Raw genomic sequence first — 18,978 nt, forward strand, 5'->3', positions numbered from 1 at the left:
GTGCTAACCATTGGAGTCAGCTGTGAAGCTAATGAGACTAAAAGCCTGAGGCACTGAAATTAATGACACTTATTTCAAGAAATGTGCTCAGTGCTAGAGTCAGGATGGAGTTGCTGCAAATGGAGGGCTGTATTATTTCTGCCTTAAGTCCTTTGCCCTTGAAAGATCTACTAATTAGCAATAAAATATATTGCATGACACCACTAGATTGTGAAACTCCCTAACACTTCATTCCAATCGCTGGGTGCTGTCTGCAGAGGCAAAAAAAAAAAAATCCCTCAGAAGCATTCTGAGTGTTGCATTACATTTTGCAAAGAAGCACGTACCACTGACTTTTGGTGCCTACTTCCTGAATCCAAGCTCTTGTTGTAAAATAAATTCACAGAAGAAAATAGTTCACAGCTGAGCCTTCTCAATTGCAGCTACATAATATTAATGTCAGATCTGCTCTGGTTAGATCCCTTAGAAAAGAAAGACCCTCGACTCCATTTGATTGAAATGATAGGTTCTTTTACTAAAGGTTGTTGGCTGCAGTAAATTCAGGCTAGAACTAAGGTTCCCCGGGGCAAAAGGTTACAATTTTTTTTTTTGCCCCTCAACCCAGGCCTTCCTATTTGACCAATTCATCTTCAGCCAATGGAGAGCCACATAGGTGGTGTAAGAATCGCTTCGATGTTTGGAGCAATCCACATTCCATTCCCAGACCGCTCGGCATCGTGGCCTTGAAGACTGGCACAAGCTGGTTCCGGGCATCTTGGTCTTCCTCGTGATGTCAAACCCCTCTCCCTACATCTCACCATTTCCCCATACAGGTTTATTGTCCATTTGTCCCCCCCTCGCTCCCTTCTGCCCCCCCCAGCATTTGATGGCAGGATGTCAGCAGGGCACCAGGCCGAAGACGCAGTGGCGTAGCGTGGGTTGTCAGCACCCGGGGCAAGGCAAGTAATTTGTGCCCCCTCGCTCTCGCACCGCACGCCTGGCACCCCCCTGGCGTAAGAAGAATCGAGCCTCCCGCGATCTCCTGTCCCCCCCCACCCCCCTGAAATTCTCGCCCGCTTTCACAGACTTGTTCTTTTACACCGGCTGCAAGTACCAGGAGCCAAAGGCAGCCTCTCCGAAAGCCTCACACCCAAAGACGCAGGCACGCCCACACCGAGGAATGCCGCCGCTGGCGAGGCTCGCAGACGCCGCCGCTGCCGTTCTTTCTTTCTCGTTCGCGGGAGCGCGCGGCGGCGTGCGCATACAGAGGCGTATATAGACCCAGGGAGCCGCCGAGCCTTCCCCCACCCGGAGAGAGAAGCGTTTCTGTGTCGGCGCAGGCACAGATACCCCTCGCTCGCGAGCAGCCTTGCCCTAGCCCGCCGGTCACGCCCCCCCAGATGTTGCGCCCGGTGCGGCCGGCCCCCCCTGCACCCCCCACGCTATGCCACTGCGAAGACGGCAGAACTGACAAATAGATTGGAAAGGAAGGTTCTCTCCAATGTGGATGAAGAAGTTTCTGTTTTAGACTCTGCTGCTGAATCTGAAAATATTAAAGTTTTTCAGAGGGAGTTTCAGATTAACTAATTCAGGGCGCTAACCAAGAATGAAAGTACTGGTAATTTCTCCCTATAAATAATAGTAGTACAGCTGAATTGGGTGAACAAATCTAGCATCTATTCAAGGGAATGTAAGTGCCAAGTCATTAACACAATCATTTCTGCTGGTGTTTAATAGAATGTGTTCTGTTGCAATGCCACTCGTATGCAGTTTTAAATTTTGATCTCTTGATCCATGCTGGATGAATTGGGCTTAAGTAAATTTGCTTTTACTATTCCTTCCTTGGATGTGGTTTGGCAATTAACACTGTATCAAGCGAACACAGCTGAAAGCCATTCCATTCATCCTAACAGTTGGATGTGCATCCTCTCCTGCCCTCTAATGGCAGCAAGTAACTGGAAAGTTTTCATTTACTATTGTTATAACAGAAATATACTAAATTCTTCCTACCTTTTAGGAAAGATGCTTCTTTTTTCTTCATGTCGGTTTATTTCCTGACTTAGTTTGGTTAGAATGCTGAGATGAGAAAAGAAACTATTAATAAAACAATCATTATATAAAACAGGATATAGTATGTTAAATTAGCTTATGGTTTAAATGGGAGTTCAAGGTGCTCATTGTCAACTGGATTTATTCCATTATTTTTTATTTTATTTTTTTTGCATACAGTATTGAACAGAATGATTACATCATGAGTTCTAAGAAAAGAGTACAAGACAAAGTCAATAGCTGTTATTATATATATATATATATATATATATATATATATATATATATATATATATATATATATATATATATATATATATATATATATATATCCACAACCCTGTTGCTAAATGGAGTTATAGTAAAGGATTGGATAAATTTTAAATCACCTACATACCATGCAATTATAATACTTACTGAAAGGTAAGGCAAGCTTATTGCTTTAATGCAATAAGAAGGAAAGGAAATAAATAAGAGTAAATAATCTTGTAATCATAGAACTTTTAGTGATATGTATGAAGCAAGACATATTTTGTTGAGGTATAAAATAATTTACTGATAGTACTGGAGGTCAAAACGCTTAACAAGAGGAGAGGTTATAGTATTTCTTATATTAGATTAGTGTAAATTAAAATATATATGCTCCTTGCTTAGCAACTGCCTCATTCGGTGACCATTCCAAGTTATGATGTTGCAGAAAAAATAACTTTAGCACCAATGCCCACATTCATGACCTTTGCAGCCTCCTTCAATCATACGATTGCCATTAGTCAGTACAAATTGTCTTGTGTTGGACTTTTTTCTTTTTTTCCTCTTGCAGAGAGGGCAGATTGGAGATGAAGGGATTACAAGAGAGTAACAGGCACACATATACATCAAAAAGAATGTGGTGGCATATGTGATTAGACATAGCAGCCAGGTATTTCATTGTATTTCATATGCCTAGTGAGATCAGTGAGTCTGTTAGGATATAACTATGGTATAATAGGGCAGTAGAACCACAAAGAGTTGTGCAGGAGCTAAGAGGCAGAGTCCTTTTCTCAGCATATTAGCAAACCTTGGACTTCTGAATTTTTAACAACTAAATTAACAGAGGTTTTCCCCCACAATTAACTGTTATATGATGCCGATAATACATTACATAATACAAATATTAGTTGGGAACAGTGGTATTTATGCAGTATAAACTATTTGTATGTTTAAATGTTTAAACCATGATGAATTTAGATAAGTTAAACCTTTAAAGATGAGAAGAAAGGCATTTATGTCAGTGTTAATATGGGTTCTGCTAAGGTCTTCACTTTGTGCATGTGTGTCTGTGTGTGTCTGTGAAAATACAGAGTGAAAATCTATATTTTTATGCCTATATGGAAAAGTAGAAAAGTTATATTTTGTTGGTTCCTCCTTCTTAATCCTACAACCAATATTTAGTATTTATAAACATTTAGACTCCCTGAGAAAGCTTATTTGTATTTGCTACATGATGTATTGCATATATGAAATCAATTATTGCTTGGATTTGGTTAAACTGCTGTTATGGACCTACAGTATGTGGTTTAATTATGCCATTGCTGCATATCTCCTATTTTAAGTTCCCAGATAAAATGTCTGCTGTATCTTTCTTCAATATTCAGCAAAATTCTTTCTCATAGCCGTGAATGTTCATCTCAGTATATTAGATATTAAATCTGAAGTGAAATCATATTTTAACTAGATATAATTCTAGAATGCATTAACAAGACACATCGTATTTACTGATATAACAGTTTTAATTTCCTTGGAAAACTGTTTTTTGATTTTGACTTTTTGACTCCACAATGACATATTTGTGCTTTGTTTTCCCTAGGAAGATATTTGGATTAGAGGTTTTTAATTCCCACCGCCCAACAATGTCCTGCAAAATCTACCCTCATAAATGTATATAGATCATATTTAATGCAATAATTTTCAAAAGATCTCACTGTTGATTTTGCTTTGAAAAATAAGCCAGGTTTCTTTGGAGGATTGTGTTTGGATATGATCTTGGCTTGTAAAGAGAGTAACAAGCAAGGATCTATAGTTGGAATTAGATGGTAAGCCTTCAATCTCCAGTAAATTAAATAAAAATAAATAAAAAGAGGCAGAGGCAGCCGCAATTTAAAGGTCAACCCTCCTACATTCTCACTGTATATATGAAATTGAGCATTAAACTATTTCAAAAACCACTGTCACCTTTTTTTAAAAAAAAAACTCTCCGATTTTGGTTTAATTTTATTTTTGCGTAGGAAAAGGTTAGTCAAAATGCAAGTGTTAAGTAATCTTTTAAATTAAATTAAATTAAAAAATATTTTTATAAAGAAGGAACTGGTAAGACCAAATTTCTCTTTCAATGTTTTCTTCCCTTTTAGCTTTTTAATGGTTTATAAAGTGGTCATAAATGCAGAACTATACATTTATGCATGAAGTATTATTGCATCATGACCGATCAAGAGGTTATTGTTTGTATAGTTCAGTTTTTACCAATGCAGCATATTTCAGATTTTAAAAAAAATCACTAAAGCTTAGGAGATGTACAGGAAGCACAAAACTTCCTACCCTTGTCTTCACTGTAGTTCACTGCCACTTCCCTCTCTTAAGCTTCTTTTGAAGTTAGACTCCAGAAAATAGACTTGTCCAGATTCATGTAGAAATAGCCTGAATAGAGGGATTTGAACCTGGATTAATTCTTCTTATGACAAGTGTTTGCATTTATCGACTTAAATTTTGACTTAAACTGAGTTTTATTGGGGAATCCTTTAGCTAATTGATTTTGCAACCTACAGCCTCATAAAGATACATGTTACTGTAGCTTTTCAAGCTAATTTTTGCTAGCAATCTAGATTCAGGCCTCCTTAAAAAAAAGAAAAGAAAAGAACTCAAGCAACTTCTGCAAGACTTGATGGATTGGGGATTCATAAAATCTATTCATTCTGTCAAAGTACCCATGTGACTATGAATTTAAACTGTTGTGTACTGGGTTCGTTGCACAGGAATGAAGACGAGGCGAGTGAGTTCAGCAAAGAGCATGGTTTATTTCTTGCAGGATCTGAACTAGAAAACAGGTCTGCAGCTGCAGCAATTTATACCTTGGCCCCTAGGCGGCTGCCTATTGGTTTGAAGCAACCTATTGCCGCCTAGGGGCAACCAATAGCAGTGCTGGAGACGGGTTGTCTGAGATGCTGGGAGTGTTAGCTAGCTCCCTGCTCTAGCAACCTACCAGCCATTACCATGTGGTGTTAACAAGCAAGCCCAATACATTACACCCCTCCCCCCCTTAGAACGAACAACACTATAGCAACAATAGAAAGCAATTACAGCAATACAAAGACTTAACACTGGTGTGAATAGGTTCCACTTAGCAGCACAATAAAGTACTTAAAACATTATAGCTCCATTGTCCATTACAATCTTGTAGGTCAGCATTAAATACAAGGTACATACAACATTATAGCTTTATTATTACAGAACAAAATCTTTCAGAAAAGCAGGTTTGCATGGCCTTGTGGAATGCCTGGGGGAGCCAGGCACGTCCTGGCCTACCAGCTTGCCCACCGGGCTGGGTAGAGCCTCCTTGCTAGCACTTCTGTGGATTCTCTGGCAATAAGCACGTCGTCAAAGTAGGGGCAAACTCCTGGAATTCCTTTGAGTATGCGTTCCATGATTCCCTGAAAAATGCCCAGGGCTACCCTGACCCCAAATTGCAAGCGCTTTACTCTGAAAGCCCTCCTGTGGGTCACAATTGTCTATGCCAGTGTTTTTCAACCACTGTTCCGCGGCACACTAGTGTGCCGCGAGATGTTGCCTGGTGTGCCGTGGGAAAAATTGAAAAGTAATTATAAAATACTTTCTTTGTGTTTATTTGATTCCTATTCAAGAGAATTACTTTATATATAGTCAATATAGGCACAGAGTTAAATTTTTTAACATTTTCTAATGGTGGAGTGCCTCGTGATTTTTTTCATGAAACAAGTGTGCCTTCACCCAAAAAAGGTTGAAAAACACTGTTCTATGCTGCAGCCGTGGCCTCATCAACAGGTAGTTGCTGATAGGCCTGCGCCAAATCTAATTTTGCAAAAGTGGTGCCACCCTGATTGATTGATTGATTGATTGATTGATCGATCAATTTGATTCATTTGTTCATTTGTTTATTCATTTGTTTGTTCATTCAATCATTTACATCTCGCCTTTATTTTATTTATGTATACTCTTCAACATCTTCATAAATGGTTTAGAAAAAGGGATAGAAGGGGAACTCATCAAATTTGCAGACGACACCAATCTGGGGGGAATACCCAATACTTTAGAACATAGGGTCAATATGTTAACAGGCTTGATCGCTGAGCACTATCCAACAAAATGCCATTCAGTGTTGAGAAAAACAAGGTTTTATACTTAAACAAACAAAAAAGGCACAGGTATAGAACTGGTGGTGCCTGGTTCAACAGCAGTAACTGTGAGAGGGATCTAGGAGGTTTAGTTCACAATCACTTAAGTATGAGCCAGCACTATGCCACAGCTTCCAAAAAGACCAATACAGTCCTAGACTGCATCAACAGAGTCAGAGCATCAAGATCACACAAAATGTTAATATCCCTTTACACTGCTTTGGTAAGACACACTTGGAATACTTTGTCTAGCTTTGGTCACATGATGGGGATCCTGTGATCATAGTAGAAATGGCCCAGTAAGGTGGCAATGGAAAGCAGTTTCCTACTAGCAGTATGAAAAGGTTGAATGAACTTTGAGGCTAGATGACTAACAAACATACAAGCCACAAAAGAGCAGAAGGAGAGAGGGAATTAAAATTAAAAACCTACACACCCACTGCATCCTGTTCTTACCAGGTGGGCAATCTTGCTGTCTTCTGCTCTTACCTGAAAGAAAGCCATCATCCAACAGCGTATCAAACAAGAGTCAGGTAATGTAGAATTCATATTAATGGGCCCTCACCCAATCAGCAAGACAATGTGGTTATGCAAAAGGAAACCTGTGTTATTTCTCCTTGCATTTCCTGCCTTGCACTGAAGCTTTTTAAAAAGAGAAAAGATTTTTGAGACTGATGACAAGCAACAACTTTAGGAAATTGCCTCCGCTAGGGTTACGAGAGCCCAGAAATGTGAGGAATCCAGATCAAGGGTTTATATCAGAAGAATGGCAAAGGAAGGATGTGCTTTTGATTTTCCTGGCCCTGAAAAAAAAATGAAGATCAGCCAAGGAAAGTATTTTCCAGTGAGAGAGAAACAACATAATCTCTCCTCTAGCAAGATTTAGAGTGACCACATTCTTTGCCCACAACCCTTTCCATCCCTTTTCTTTTACTTTGTGTCTCTCAGACTCTGAACCTGTGGAGGACTGGATTTCAATTCTCAACATCTGCACTGCCCTGACCGGGGGAGGGGGGGGAGGCTAGGAGATGGATAACGTGATAGCTTAGATCATGCCCAGCTGCTCTGTGTTTTTGTATTTTTTTATATTATGTGTTTTATGTTTTTATTTGTTTTATTTTTTTTTTTATTGAAAAGTTTTAAAAATACAGTTTTCCTTTAAAAAACCCCCTTCCCCCTCCCTCCTCCCCTCCCTACCTCCCCCCTTCCCCCCCCTCCCCCCCTCCCTCCTCCCCCCCCACCTCCCCCTAACCCCCCTCCCCCCCCGGACTTCCCAGAGCTAAATACAAGGTATATATATATAAAAAAGCAATCATAAACAACCATATACTAACAACTATAAATTCTAAAATCCCTCACTCTCTAACTTATATAGGATCAAACAAAACTTAGCATTATTAAATATATATAAAAGACAAAAAAAGAAAAGAAAAAAGAAAACGAAAGAAGACTTATTCAAATGCTAGATAAAACTTCTTGACCCTATACTTATTCTGGATAAACTCAATCCATTTTCTCCATTCCATAATATAATGTTCTTGCGAGTAATCTTTCAAATAGGCCGAAATCTTCGCCATCTCTGCCAAGTCGGAAACCTTTAAAATCCACTCTTGTATAGTCGGCAGTTCCTCTTTCTTCCAATATTGACCTATCAAAAGTCTTGCTGCCGTAACTAAATTCAACATCAACTTAGAGTCCACAACTGTAGCGTCAACAATTATTCCCAACAAAAAAAATTGCGGACAAAACTTTATCCTCCGTTTAAAAATCTTCTGCATATTCCACCATACTTTTATCCAAAAAGCCTTGACCTTTTTACATGTCCACCATATGTGAAAATATGTTGCCTCTTCATCACCACACCTCCAACATTTAGGCTGATAATTCGGATACATACTTGCAAGCTTTTTAGGATCTAGATGCCATCTATAAAACATTTTGTAAAAGTTCTCTCTTAAACTTTGAGCTTGAGTAAATTTTACATTCCTCACCCAGATCTTTTCCCACGTGTCCATTGTAATAACTTCCTGAATGTTTTGGGCCCATTTTATCATACAATCCTTAACAAGCTCTGTTTCTGAATCGATCTCTATCAATGCAAGATATATCCGTTTAATATGTGCTGGTCCTTGATTTCTAATTTGCTTTATCAAATTTTCATCAGTCGTTGCAAATCCATTTTTTTGGTCTTCTTTCCACCTGGCCTGTAACTGAATATATTGAAACCAAGTCTGAACAACCTTCTCTTCTCGCAAGGAACTATATGATTTCAAGCACCAAATATTCCTTTCCAAACTTAAAATTTCCTTGTAAGTAGTCTCATCATGTTTGAAACCAGCATGTATATTTTCTATTGCGTGTTTTGGGATTGCCCACAATGGTATCTTGCTGCTTAACTTATGTCTATACTTCTTCCAAACTCTCAGCAATGCCTGTCTTAAAATATGCATCCTAAACACAGTATCTACCTTCTTATCATACACCAAATATGCATGCCAGCCAAACAACAGATCATGGCCCTCAAGATTTAATAACCTCGATTGTGTCAAATTAATCCAATCACTTATTCCTACTAGTGCAGCAGCTTCATAATATAATTTAAAATTAGGCATTTTAAGGCCACCTCTCTCACGAGTATCCTGCATAATCTTAAGTTTAACTCGTGGCTTTTTCCCTGCCCACACAAATTTATTGATACCACGCTGCCATTCCTCCAAGTTAGAGTCTTTCTTAAGAATCGGTATCATTTGAAATAAGAATAAAAATTTGGGCAGGACATTCATTTTCACTGCTGCAATCCGTCCCAACAAAGACAATTGCAATTTTTCCCAACTCTCCAGTTCTTTTTGAATTTTCCCCCATAACTTTTCATAATTATTTTTATATAGCTTTGTATTAGAGGGCGACAAAATCACCCCCAAATATTTAACCCTTTTAACAATCTCAAATCCAGTTAATCCTTCTAGGAAAGCCTTCTGCGAAACTGTCATATTTCTAGCCAAAATTTTAGTTTTCTGTATATTTACTTTAAATCCAGAAACCTTCCCATATTGTGTTATTATCTCCATCAGGTCCACAACAGAGTTCTCTGGCTGGGTCACTGTAACAACCAGATCATCTGCAAATGCTCTCAATCTGTAATCCTGATCTCCAACTTGTATCCCCTTAATTTTTTCCGAATTCCGAATCTTAACCAATAATATCTCTAATGTTAATATAAATAACAAGGGCGATAGCGGACAGCCTTGCCTTGTGCCCTTCTCAATATTACATACTGTTGTCAAACTATTGTTAACTATAATTCGGGCAGTTTGTTTTTGGTATAATGCCCTAATCGGTTGTAAAAATTTTTCCCCAAAATCCATTTTGTCTAAAACTTTCAACAAAAATTGCCAGTTCAATTGATCAAAAGCCTTTTCAGCATCTAAAAAGATTAGCGCAGCAGAGATCTGGTTGTGCCTTTCCAAAAACTCTAACACATCAACTATATGTCTCACATTAGTTTTCATTTGTCTTCCACTAATAAACCCCGTTTGGTCCCCATGAATCACCTGTTGCAGAACCCTCATCAGTCTATTAGCCAAAACCTTAGCAAATATCTTATAATCTGTATTTAAAAGCGATATCGGTCTGTAATTTTTAACTAAAGTAGCATCCTGGTCTTCCTTCGGAATCAAAGAGATAAAAGCTGTTCTCCAAGACGGGGGCACCTTTCCCCCCCTCTGGATTGTCTGGAACAGTTCCTTTAACGGTTTTATCATCTCTAATTGTAAGTTTTTATAATAGGCCGCAGTCAAGCCATCAGTGCCTGGTGCTTTATCCACCTTCAGTTCCTTAATAGCTGTAAAAATTTCTTCTTCTGTAATCAGTTGGTTAATCCCCTCTTTTTGTACTTGCGTAAGAACCGGGATGCTAGCCTTCTCCAAATACGTATCAATATCTTTTGCATTAATGTCCTCTTTAGTATATAATTTCGAATAAAAATCCACAAAGGCATCCTTAATAAGATTCTGTTGATACACAACCCTTCCTTTATGCTCAATCTTGTCTATATTAGATGCCCTTTGTTTTTTCCTCAGTCTATAAGCCAACCATCTGCCTGGCTTATTAGCATTGCAAAAAGTATTATGTCTAGCAAACCGCAGATTGGTCGCCACTTGATCAGCCATTAATTTATCAAATTGTCCTCGTAACAGTCTAATAGCCTCCTTGATCTTCACCTCCTCTGGGTTCAAAATCAAAGCCTTTTCTTTTTCCTTTATTTCATTCTCCAGTTCTTTCCTTCTAGTTTCCACTGCACGTCTATGTCTATTATTCATATATATCAACACCCCTCTCATATAGGCCTTGCTAGCATCCCAAACCATATCCATAGAGGTACCCTTATTCATATTCATCTCAAAAAAATCCTTCATCCGCTGTTTGCATTCTTCCACATTTCTCTGATTTCTAAACAAATTCTCATTTACGCGCCATGAGCGTCTATCTCCTCTTTCCTTATCAATCTCCAACCACACTGGACTGTGATCAGAGATAATTCTTGCGCAGATTTTCACCTTTTTAGTTCTCAAAAAAAGATCATTAGTCAACAAAATAAAATCAATCCTCGAAAAAGATTGGTGTCTATCAGAATAAAATGTATAATCCTTCTCCCGCAAATGTCTCTCACGCCAAATATCTCGCAATTCCAGGTCATCCTTCATTTCAAAAAAAGATTTAGGCAGTCTAGCATGACTTGAAATGCGTTTAAAGGCTCCAGCCTTATCCAACTGTACATCCATAACTCCATTCCAGTCCCCCATAAAAATAAAGGATTTATAATCCAACTGGGTAAGCTTTGTATGAAGTAAACTAAAAAAGTCAGCTTGTTGTTGATTTGGAGCATATAATCCAACTAAAAGCGTCTTTTTACCTTCAAACAACAGCTCGATCATAACATATCTTCCATGCTTATCTGCTTCAATTAGGTCCGCTGTTAAGGCACTTTTAACATAAACAACCACTCCATTTTTCTTATTCTCTGCAGAAGCAACAAATTGCGTACCCAGCCTCGAGTTCAATAAATACTTTTGATCCAAAACTCTAATATGCGTTTCTTGCAGGCATATAACATCTATCTTAAATTGTTTTAAATATTGAAAAACTTTCTTCCTCTTCTGCGGTGAGTTTAGTCCATTAACGTTCCAGGTTAAAAATTTAGTTGCCATGTATATCCTCGAGAAGCTCTTGGACCACAGCTTTGATAGGACTGATTACTTTAGGCCGTGCTCCTCCCACAGCTTGGCTATGAATGCGATGTGAAGAATCTGAAGACTTTTGCTGATCTTGTTCTTTTATTTTCTTTGCTCGTTTTAAAGCAGCACGCGTCACTCTTTGCTCTCTAGGATCATCCAAAGAGATTGTAGCTTGATCTCCTCCAGCACCATTTTCCTCTGTTTCCTCCTCTTGTTGTTCTTCTTCTCCAGATCCCTTTCCAGCTTCCAGGAGCGTTAATGGGGTTGCTTTTAAGACATTATTGTAGAAATCACGTGCTTGTTTCACAGTAGTCAGCCTATACCTTTTACCTTCATACATCACCATCAGCCCCTCTGGAATCTCCCATCTGAACCTTATATCTCTTTGCTTGAGCTCTTGCACAAGAAATGTATAGTCCTTTCTTCCCCTTAAAATCCTTGGAGGAATTTCTTTTAAAACCACGACTTCTTGTTCAGCAATCACAACCTTAGCATCATAGGCAGCTTGTATAACTTGATCTCTAATTTCTCTTTTTGCAAAATAAACCACCACATCTCTAGGCAACTTTCTCTGTCTGGCAATCCATGAATTCACCCGAAACACTTTATCCATAGCTGCTCTTATTTCAGATGCTGGCTGGTTCAATACCCCTTCGAGAGCCTCAGAGATCAGCTGCTTTAAATCTTCTTTAACATTCTCTTTTAAGCCTCTAATTCTGACAGCAAACTGCATCTGATAATATTGGGCATGGCTTAACTCCCTTTCCAACTTGCCTCTTTCAATTTCATTCTCCCGTGCTTTTACTTCTAGTATAGCATTCCTTTGAGCCAAATCATCCACTTTTTCATCTAAATCTTCCACACATTCCGCCACTTTATGCACTGAAGTCAAAATGTCTACCTTCATCACGCTGTACTTCTGTTCCATCCTCTCTTCCATTCTTTCCTCAAATTTCTCCAATTTCTCCTCCATCTGTGCAAATTTATCAGCAATTGATTGATTAATTGATTCCAAAAGTACCTGGGCATGTTTATCCAAGGCATCTCGCAAATCCTTCGATGTCAGCACTTCAGGAGGGTGCAATGCCTGTAGTGATGATTGTTGCACCGGCGAGGATCCTCCACTCCGAAGAGTTTTAGAGGGAGGTTTAGCCGCCATCTTTTAATCCTCAATTATGACGCACTTTCAATTAAAGTTTAAAAAGTCCAACAAGTTAGAGAGTACAGTAAAATAGTCCTCTTCACCTTTTCCTCTTGTACCGCTCTGCCTGCTCCTTTAAATCATAGTCCTTTCTTCAGGCAGGGATGGTTCGCAGACGCCTGGCTCTGCTCCAGGAAGTTCGGAGCAGAGACGACGGCCAGCTGGGAGCAACCCAGGCTTCGGGGGAGTTCGATCCTTCAGCCGCCCAAGCTCGAAGCTCAGGCGGCCTCGGAGAACTCTACCCCTACCTGGGGCCTCACCCCCTCCTCTTCTCCCGAGGAGGGGGCTTCAATTTCGCCCGAACAGCTGATCGGCGCTGTTTCGGGCGAAAAAACAAACAGCTGAGCCGCGGGCAGCCAGGGGAGGCTGTCTTCAGCGCCGCGCCGCCAGCGGAAGTCTTTTTGTTTTATTGTAAGCCATCTGGTGTCATCCAAAAGTGAGATGGGTGGCTATATAAATTAGGTAAGCAAACACACAATATAAAGCAAATGCTAAGAGGTTGCTTTTTTCCCCCCAACAGGGCACATTTCATAAATCACTATCAATCAAGGCAGACCTGATAGCACCATAGCAATGGCTGGATGATGTTGTAAATTGATATAAATCCCTGGTGAGGAAGCTGCCAAGATCAACCACATACTGAATCCAAGCAGAAGTTGTCTAAATTTTTGGAAAGGCTGGATAAGCTTCGGTGGTCTAATGAAAGAGCCCACCATGCTTTTTGAACCGTTCAGTAGCTTTTTCTCAGAACCTTAATACTCAAACTTCAAAACAGCAGAATTTTAGAGTCAGCAGATTTAAAGAGGCAATTCACTTAACATTCTTAAGTTAAAACACACAGAAATGCTCAATGGAGAAGTTCCTCTTCCCCCTTCCTCCAGTTCCTCTATTCTCTACTTCCTTTCTTTTTCTATGTCTACATATCTTGGTATGAGGATAAGGAAAGAATGAGGATAAGGAAACAAAGGCTCAAGTGTTTATATCCTAACTGTGCTATCACTTACAGTACTGGTATAATAAAGACTTTATTTATTTAATCAGATGTATATAGCCATCTTACAACAGGTGACTCAGCACATAAACATTTATTAAACAGCCATTATAAAAACAGGTAAAAAATATAAAAAACGACAGTAATAAACCTCATAAAAACAAAAGTACTAACTATAGGCAAGGCGAAGATTAAAAACGACCACCTTAGCAATGGAGCCATCAAGACAAATCTCTGGTTCCTGGGAGCCCCAGGCCTAGAAGCATAACTAGTTTTTTGAAAAATCAAAAGAGACGGGACAAGTCTAGTTTCAGAGGAAAGGATGTTCCAAAAGGCAGGCACCACAGCAAAGAAGGGACATCTTCTGGGACCCACCAAATTTAGGTTCCCTAGCTGATGGTACCCATAGCATGCCTTCTTTATGGACAGAAGTTTCAGATTCTAGCTCTTGGATTAGTAGCTATTCAGTTCCTAGTTCTCCATGTCCCCAGACTTGCAATTATTTGTTTTCCTGCCCTCCAGATAGCCTGATTTTGGAATTTCATTCCCCAAGAGAAGTTGGGAGAAACATATATATAGTAGTTGCCAGCCATCCAGCTATTCAGCAGTTTCCCAGTAGATAAACTAAGGCATCCTAAGTCAACATCAATATCCTCACTTGGGCTTGGGAACTAAGTAGGAACAGTGATCACTAGAGAACTTCAGAACTGGAGGCAAAACCATGAAGTTGAGAAAGATCTTGAGAAAGATCCCAAATAAATCAATGTTGAAAACAAGGGTTCATGAACATCAACCAGCAGTTAAAATGGCATGACCACTAATCCCTGATCTCAAACCACATTGATAATAAAAAAACACCAGTTTGATTGGGAAGGAACAAAAATCATTGGGCATGCCAACACCTGCCACACAGGTGAATTTATTGAGTCCTGGCATTCCACCAAAGGAGCAGTTACAACCATATTGATCTAGATCCAGCATATGAATACATAAGGAAGCAGACCATTCAAATGATCAGTCAACAAGAGAACCAATCAGCTGCTCAAAATTTAAATATAGCTCCAAAGAAACAACCAATGACATGACCAACTGACCACACTGGGATGCAAGAGTTTTATAAGCTAAGGAGAATAGGACAGGAAAATCCTGCTGATGATATTACCTAGACTGGTAACAAAATATTCAGAAAATAAATTGAAATAAGCTTGGAGAGCAAATCACTGCCAAAATCTAAAACCCGAGCTACAAGTATTTTCTATTATTTTAAAGCAACATAGTTTTTATATTTAGCAACCTGAAAGAGCAACAGCAACACTATTTGTAAGGCCACATGCAATGCACTCTTTTGCATTTGTCAATCTGCCTGCAAAACACGACGTATTTTATGCATCTGGCAATCTGCCAGAATAAAGCAAAACATGAACAGAGAACAAATAGGGACCACAATGTAATAATACAGAACATGAGTTCACATGATTTATGCCATGCCATGTATGTACAGGGCTTCAAAACCTCATGCAATAAACAGGTTTCTTGCAGGTCTCCTGTCATTTCTATTTGACCTAGTTCATACATGTTAATCAAATCCCACAGAATATTTGTGGCACAAGTATGATTCTCAGGTTCTATGTTATTCTATTATGGGCAGACACCAACAAAGCTTTCCCAGAGCATTTTCCATTATCTAAAGCAAAGTCAATCTGAACCTCTGATTGGTCAGTCTGAATAATTCCTGAATAAGGCCAATGAAAAACAGTAATTCTTTCTCAGTTACATTCTTCCTCCTACTGTTAACATTGCCACTGTCAAGATGGTTGAGACAAAAAGCAAAAGAACTATAAATGGGGAGGAAGAGAACCAATATGTGGGTGGTAATAAAAGAAGATGATATTGTGTGTTGCAAAACATGTGATCTTGAAGCTATTTTAGATGGTAAAGCTGAGACAGGAAAACACATGCCACTGAAAGGAAAAACAATATCAAAATATTGCAGAAAAGATCAAGCAAGCGTTCATGTACTACACCACTCCACATCCTGGAGCCCTTAATATATATTGATACTAAAATTTTCAGAATTCTCATCCAGAAATGGTTTTGCCTAGGATGCCTGAACAGTTCTGGGATATATTCGGAGCAACCAGGGACAGTTATGACATACAGTATTTCAGAAATTGGAATTTTACAGAGTGTTGCGTTTGTACCAGAAGATTATTTATATTCCCTAAATGTACCGAAACAACCTCAATAAATTGTTGTGTGAATTTGCAAAGATCCCATAGCGATAATTTAGGTTTTTTTTAAAAAATGCATGTAGCAGAACTTCAGTATAACTACACCACTTCTGAAACAATTAAACAAGGACAATAATAGTTTCAGAATGATTTATTTTTATTTTTTTAAAAAGCCATTAAGCCTATGAGTCAAAATATCAGTGGATAATGCCATTTATATATTCATACCAATTGCCTACCATAGAAGACAGGAGTGAATGTTTTTTGCTCGATAACAATTAAATTTTAGACATGCATTCTTACAAACCCAACGTGTTGTTCCCTTTTGGGGTAATAAGCAGTGTTATGCATAGACCAGAAGAAAGAAGTAGTAAACAAAACATATTAAACGAAGTGGATAAGAAAAGGAAGCATAGCTAAATCGAGTTTATACCAACACAGTTGATTGCTCTCCATGTATTTTTATCCTTCCCTGATGTGAAAAGTAAAAAAAAAAATTGTGAAAGTTTTAGATGTTCCTGACATTTCTTGTAATATAATTGAAATTGGAGCTTTATGGCCAGCTTTATACAAGGAAGAAAAAAGGACACTATATTTGGCTATAAAAATTTGAAGTTATTTTTTTCACCTTATCATTATTTCTATTTTTTTTTACTCCATAATAAATGTTAGACAATGATAATGGCATCAATGGCATCTAAGTCCACTGCTTTAAAGGTAATTTGTACAAAAAGGTGTCCATGACTTATTCTTACTCACTTGAATAAAATCTGAATGCAATTCAACTTAGATTCTACCCAAGTTCTTTATTTTAGGTATACTTATTTATAAATAAATAAACTTAGTTTGGAGTCTGACCATCTGCTGCCGGGAACAAATTCCCATCGTCCAGTATGCTCACACAGAGAAGGCCTCCTCAGGGTACCGTCAGCTAGGCAATGTCGGCTGGCGACCCCCAGGGGGAGGGCCTTCTCTGTGGGAGCGCCAGCCCTGTGGAACCAGCTCCCCCCTGAGCTTCGGATGGCCCAAAACCTCCAATCCTTTCGCCGCGGCCTCAAAACACACCTGTTCCACCAGGCTGACATAGACTAACAGGCATTTTAATTAATTTATATTTAGTATTTTTAATTCACTTTTTAAATTCTCTAATTTTTTATTGCACTGATGTTCTCAATTTCATTTTATCTTGATTTATGTACTTATTATATGTTTTGTTGTTAGCCGCCCTGAGTCCTTCGGGAGATAGGGCGGGATATAAATCCCATCAATAAATAAATAAATAAATAAATTATACAATGTTTTATTGGTTGTATCTATTTCTCATGTAGATTCCAATCATATTTCCTTTTTGGGCCAACATTTGCTGTATCTTTCAGAAGTAGTTTTCTGCCCCTCATCTCTTCATCTTTATTGAAAGGGAATTAATTTTATCTGATCCAGGGCAAGACAATTTGAGTGGGGGAGGGGGAGGGAAGCATCTAGAGAGCATGAGCAGAACTTGTGTTCAAGGAATTAGTTTTCTTTTTAATTGGATTGTGATGGTTTTCTTTTCCACATATTTAGCATCAAATTACTGGTGACAGAATCAGATTTTAAAATAGATGTGATTTACTTACGGAACTTTTAGCTTTGGAAACTTCTGAATATCATTTTCAGACAAGTTCTGAAACAAAAATGCAGACTGCTATAATTAGGCATGTGACATAGTTTTGGTTACTTATTATAAAATAGAAATAGAATTGCAATGGTCACATGAGAGTGATATTTGCTTAAATGTAACTTGTAACACATGCTATTTCCTCATCCCTTCATCTTCTTCCCTAAGTATTCACCAATACCTCTTTGTTTTTATTAGCTTACTTACTATTCATCAGTAACAGTTGATTGATTAACTGATTGCCTAGCCAAAGAAATTAAATCTTTTGACATATCTTTCTGAAAATTTGTAACCAGATTTAAATGGTGTTCCTGAACTTTCTAGAGAATTTGATTAAATAATCCTTATGTCCATTTCCAACTTTATATTCTGTAAGTCTATAAAAGTATTGAAAAGCTTACCAGAAATCTTTGTCCAGTTATGTTAAGTTTCCGAACAACTTTCTCACAGTCCTTGAAGTTTAACTGCAAATGAAAATTAACATTGTTAATGATAAATAACTGTTAGCCTGCCATCCTCTACTCATACTTTTGGGGAGTAAATACCATCAAACTCAGACGTTATGCACAATTTTACATTGTTAAGCTTGTACTGTTAATAATTACAAGCATATTTGTAACCAGATTTAAAATGTCTGAATAAAGCATAATTGATTTATGGCTGCAAATTAGATGTGCTTCTTCAGAAATAATACTAACTTCAATGGGAGTTATGATTGCATAATTTCTTTCTATAATGTTAGTAGTCAGACAGTAGTATTCAAGGCTGTTTCATCATTGTGAACTGAAAGGCTAAAGACGCAATTTGTCAAAGCTTTCAAATACTGATCTAATCTGATAGAGTTTTTTAATTTTAAAAAATAAACCTTAATTGCAGAAGAGATCATGTAATTTTAGCTCTAATATCGTAACTACTCACAGTGAGAAGAGTGCTATGTGATTTTTTTTCTTTTTTATTGCTGTTTAAGTAGCAGTTCATCTTCTACAGTTTCATAATTTGTACGGTTTCACAACTGATTTAGCCTTAGAAAATCCCTATTAATATATCTGCTTTTCTATTTGATTGGTTTGTTTTCTTTTAAAAGAGCAGGTTGAAGGGGGCTTTTCCCAACTTTGGCTAATGTTCAGTCCGGATGTTCTAACAAAGATAACTTGCACCTTGAACAGTACACATCTGGATTACTGCAAGGTGTTCTATCTGGATCTGCCTTTGGAGACAACTCACATCTGGTGC

General features: G+C 38.2%; 1 protein-coding gene across 1 annotated transcript in view; it reads right to left on the bottom strand.

Annotated features, from left to right (window-relative positions):
• The window catches only part of LCP2 (lymphocyte cytosolic protein 2), a 54,584-nt gene that overhangs the window by 28,387 nt on the left and 7,219 nt on the right, over positions 1–18,978 (bottom strand). The window contains exons 2-4 of the mRNA XM_081319023.1: positions 18,147–18,209; positions 17,705–17,751; positions 1,990–2,055 (exon numbers count right to left, since the gene is read on the bottom strand). Coding sequence (XP_081175149.1) covers positions 1,990–2,055; positions 17,705–17,751; positions 18,147–18,209 — 176 coding nt within the window. The remainder of the gene's footprint in view (positions 1–1,989; positions 2,056–17,704; positions 17,752–18,146; positions 18,210–18,978) is intronic.

The sequence above is a fragment of the Vipera berus genome, assembly GCF_964194415.1.
Source record: "Vipera berus genome assembly, chromosome: 2".
Lineage (NCBI taxonomy): Eukaryota > Metazoa > Chordata > Lepidosauria > Squamata > Viperidae > Vipera > Vipera berus.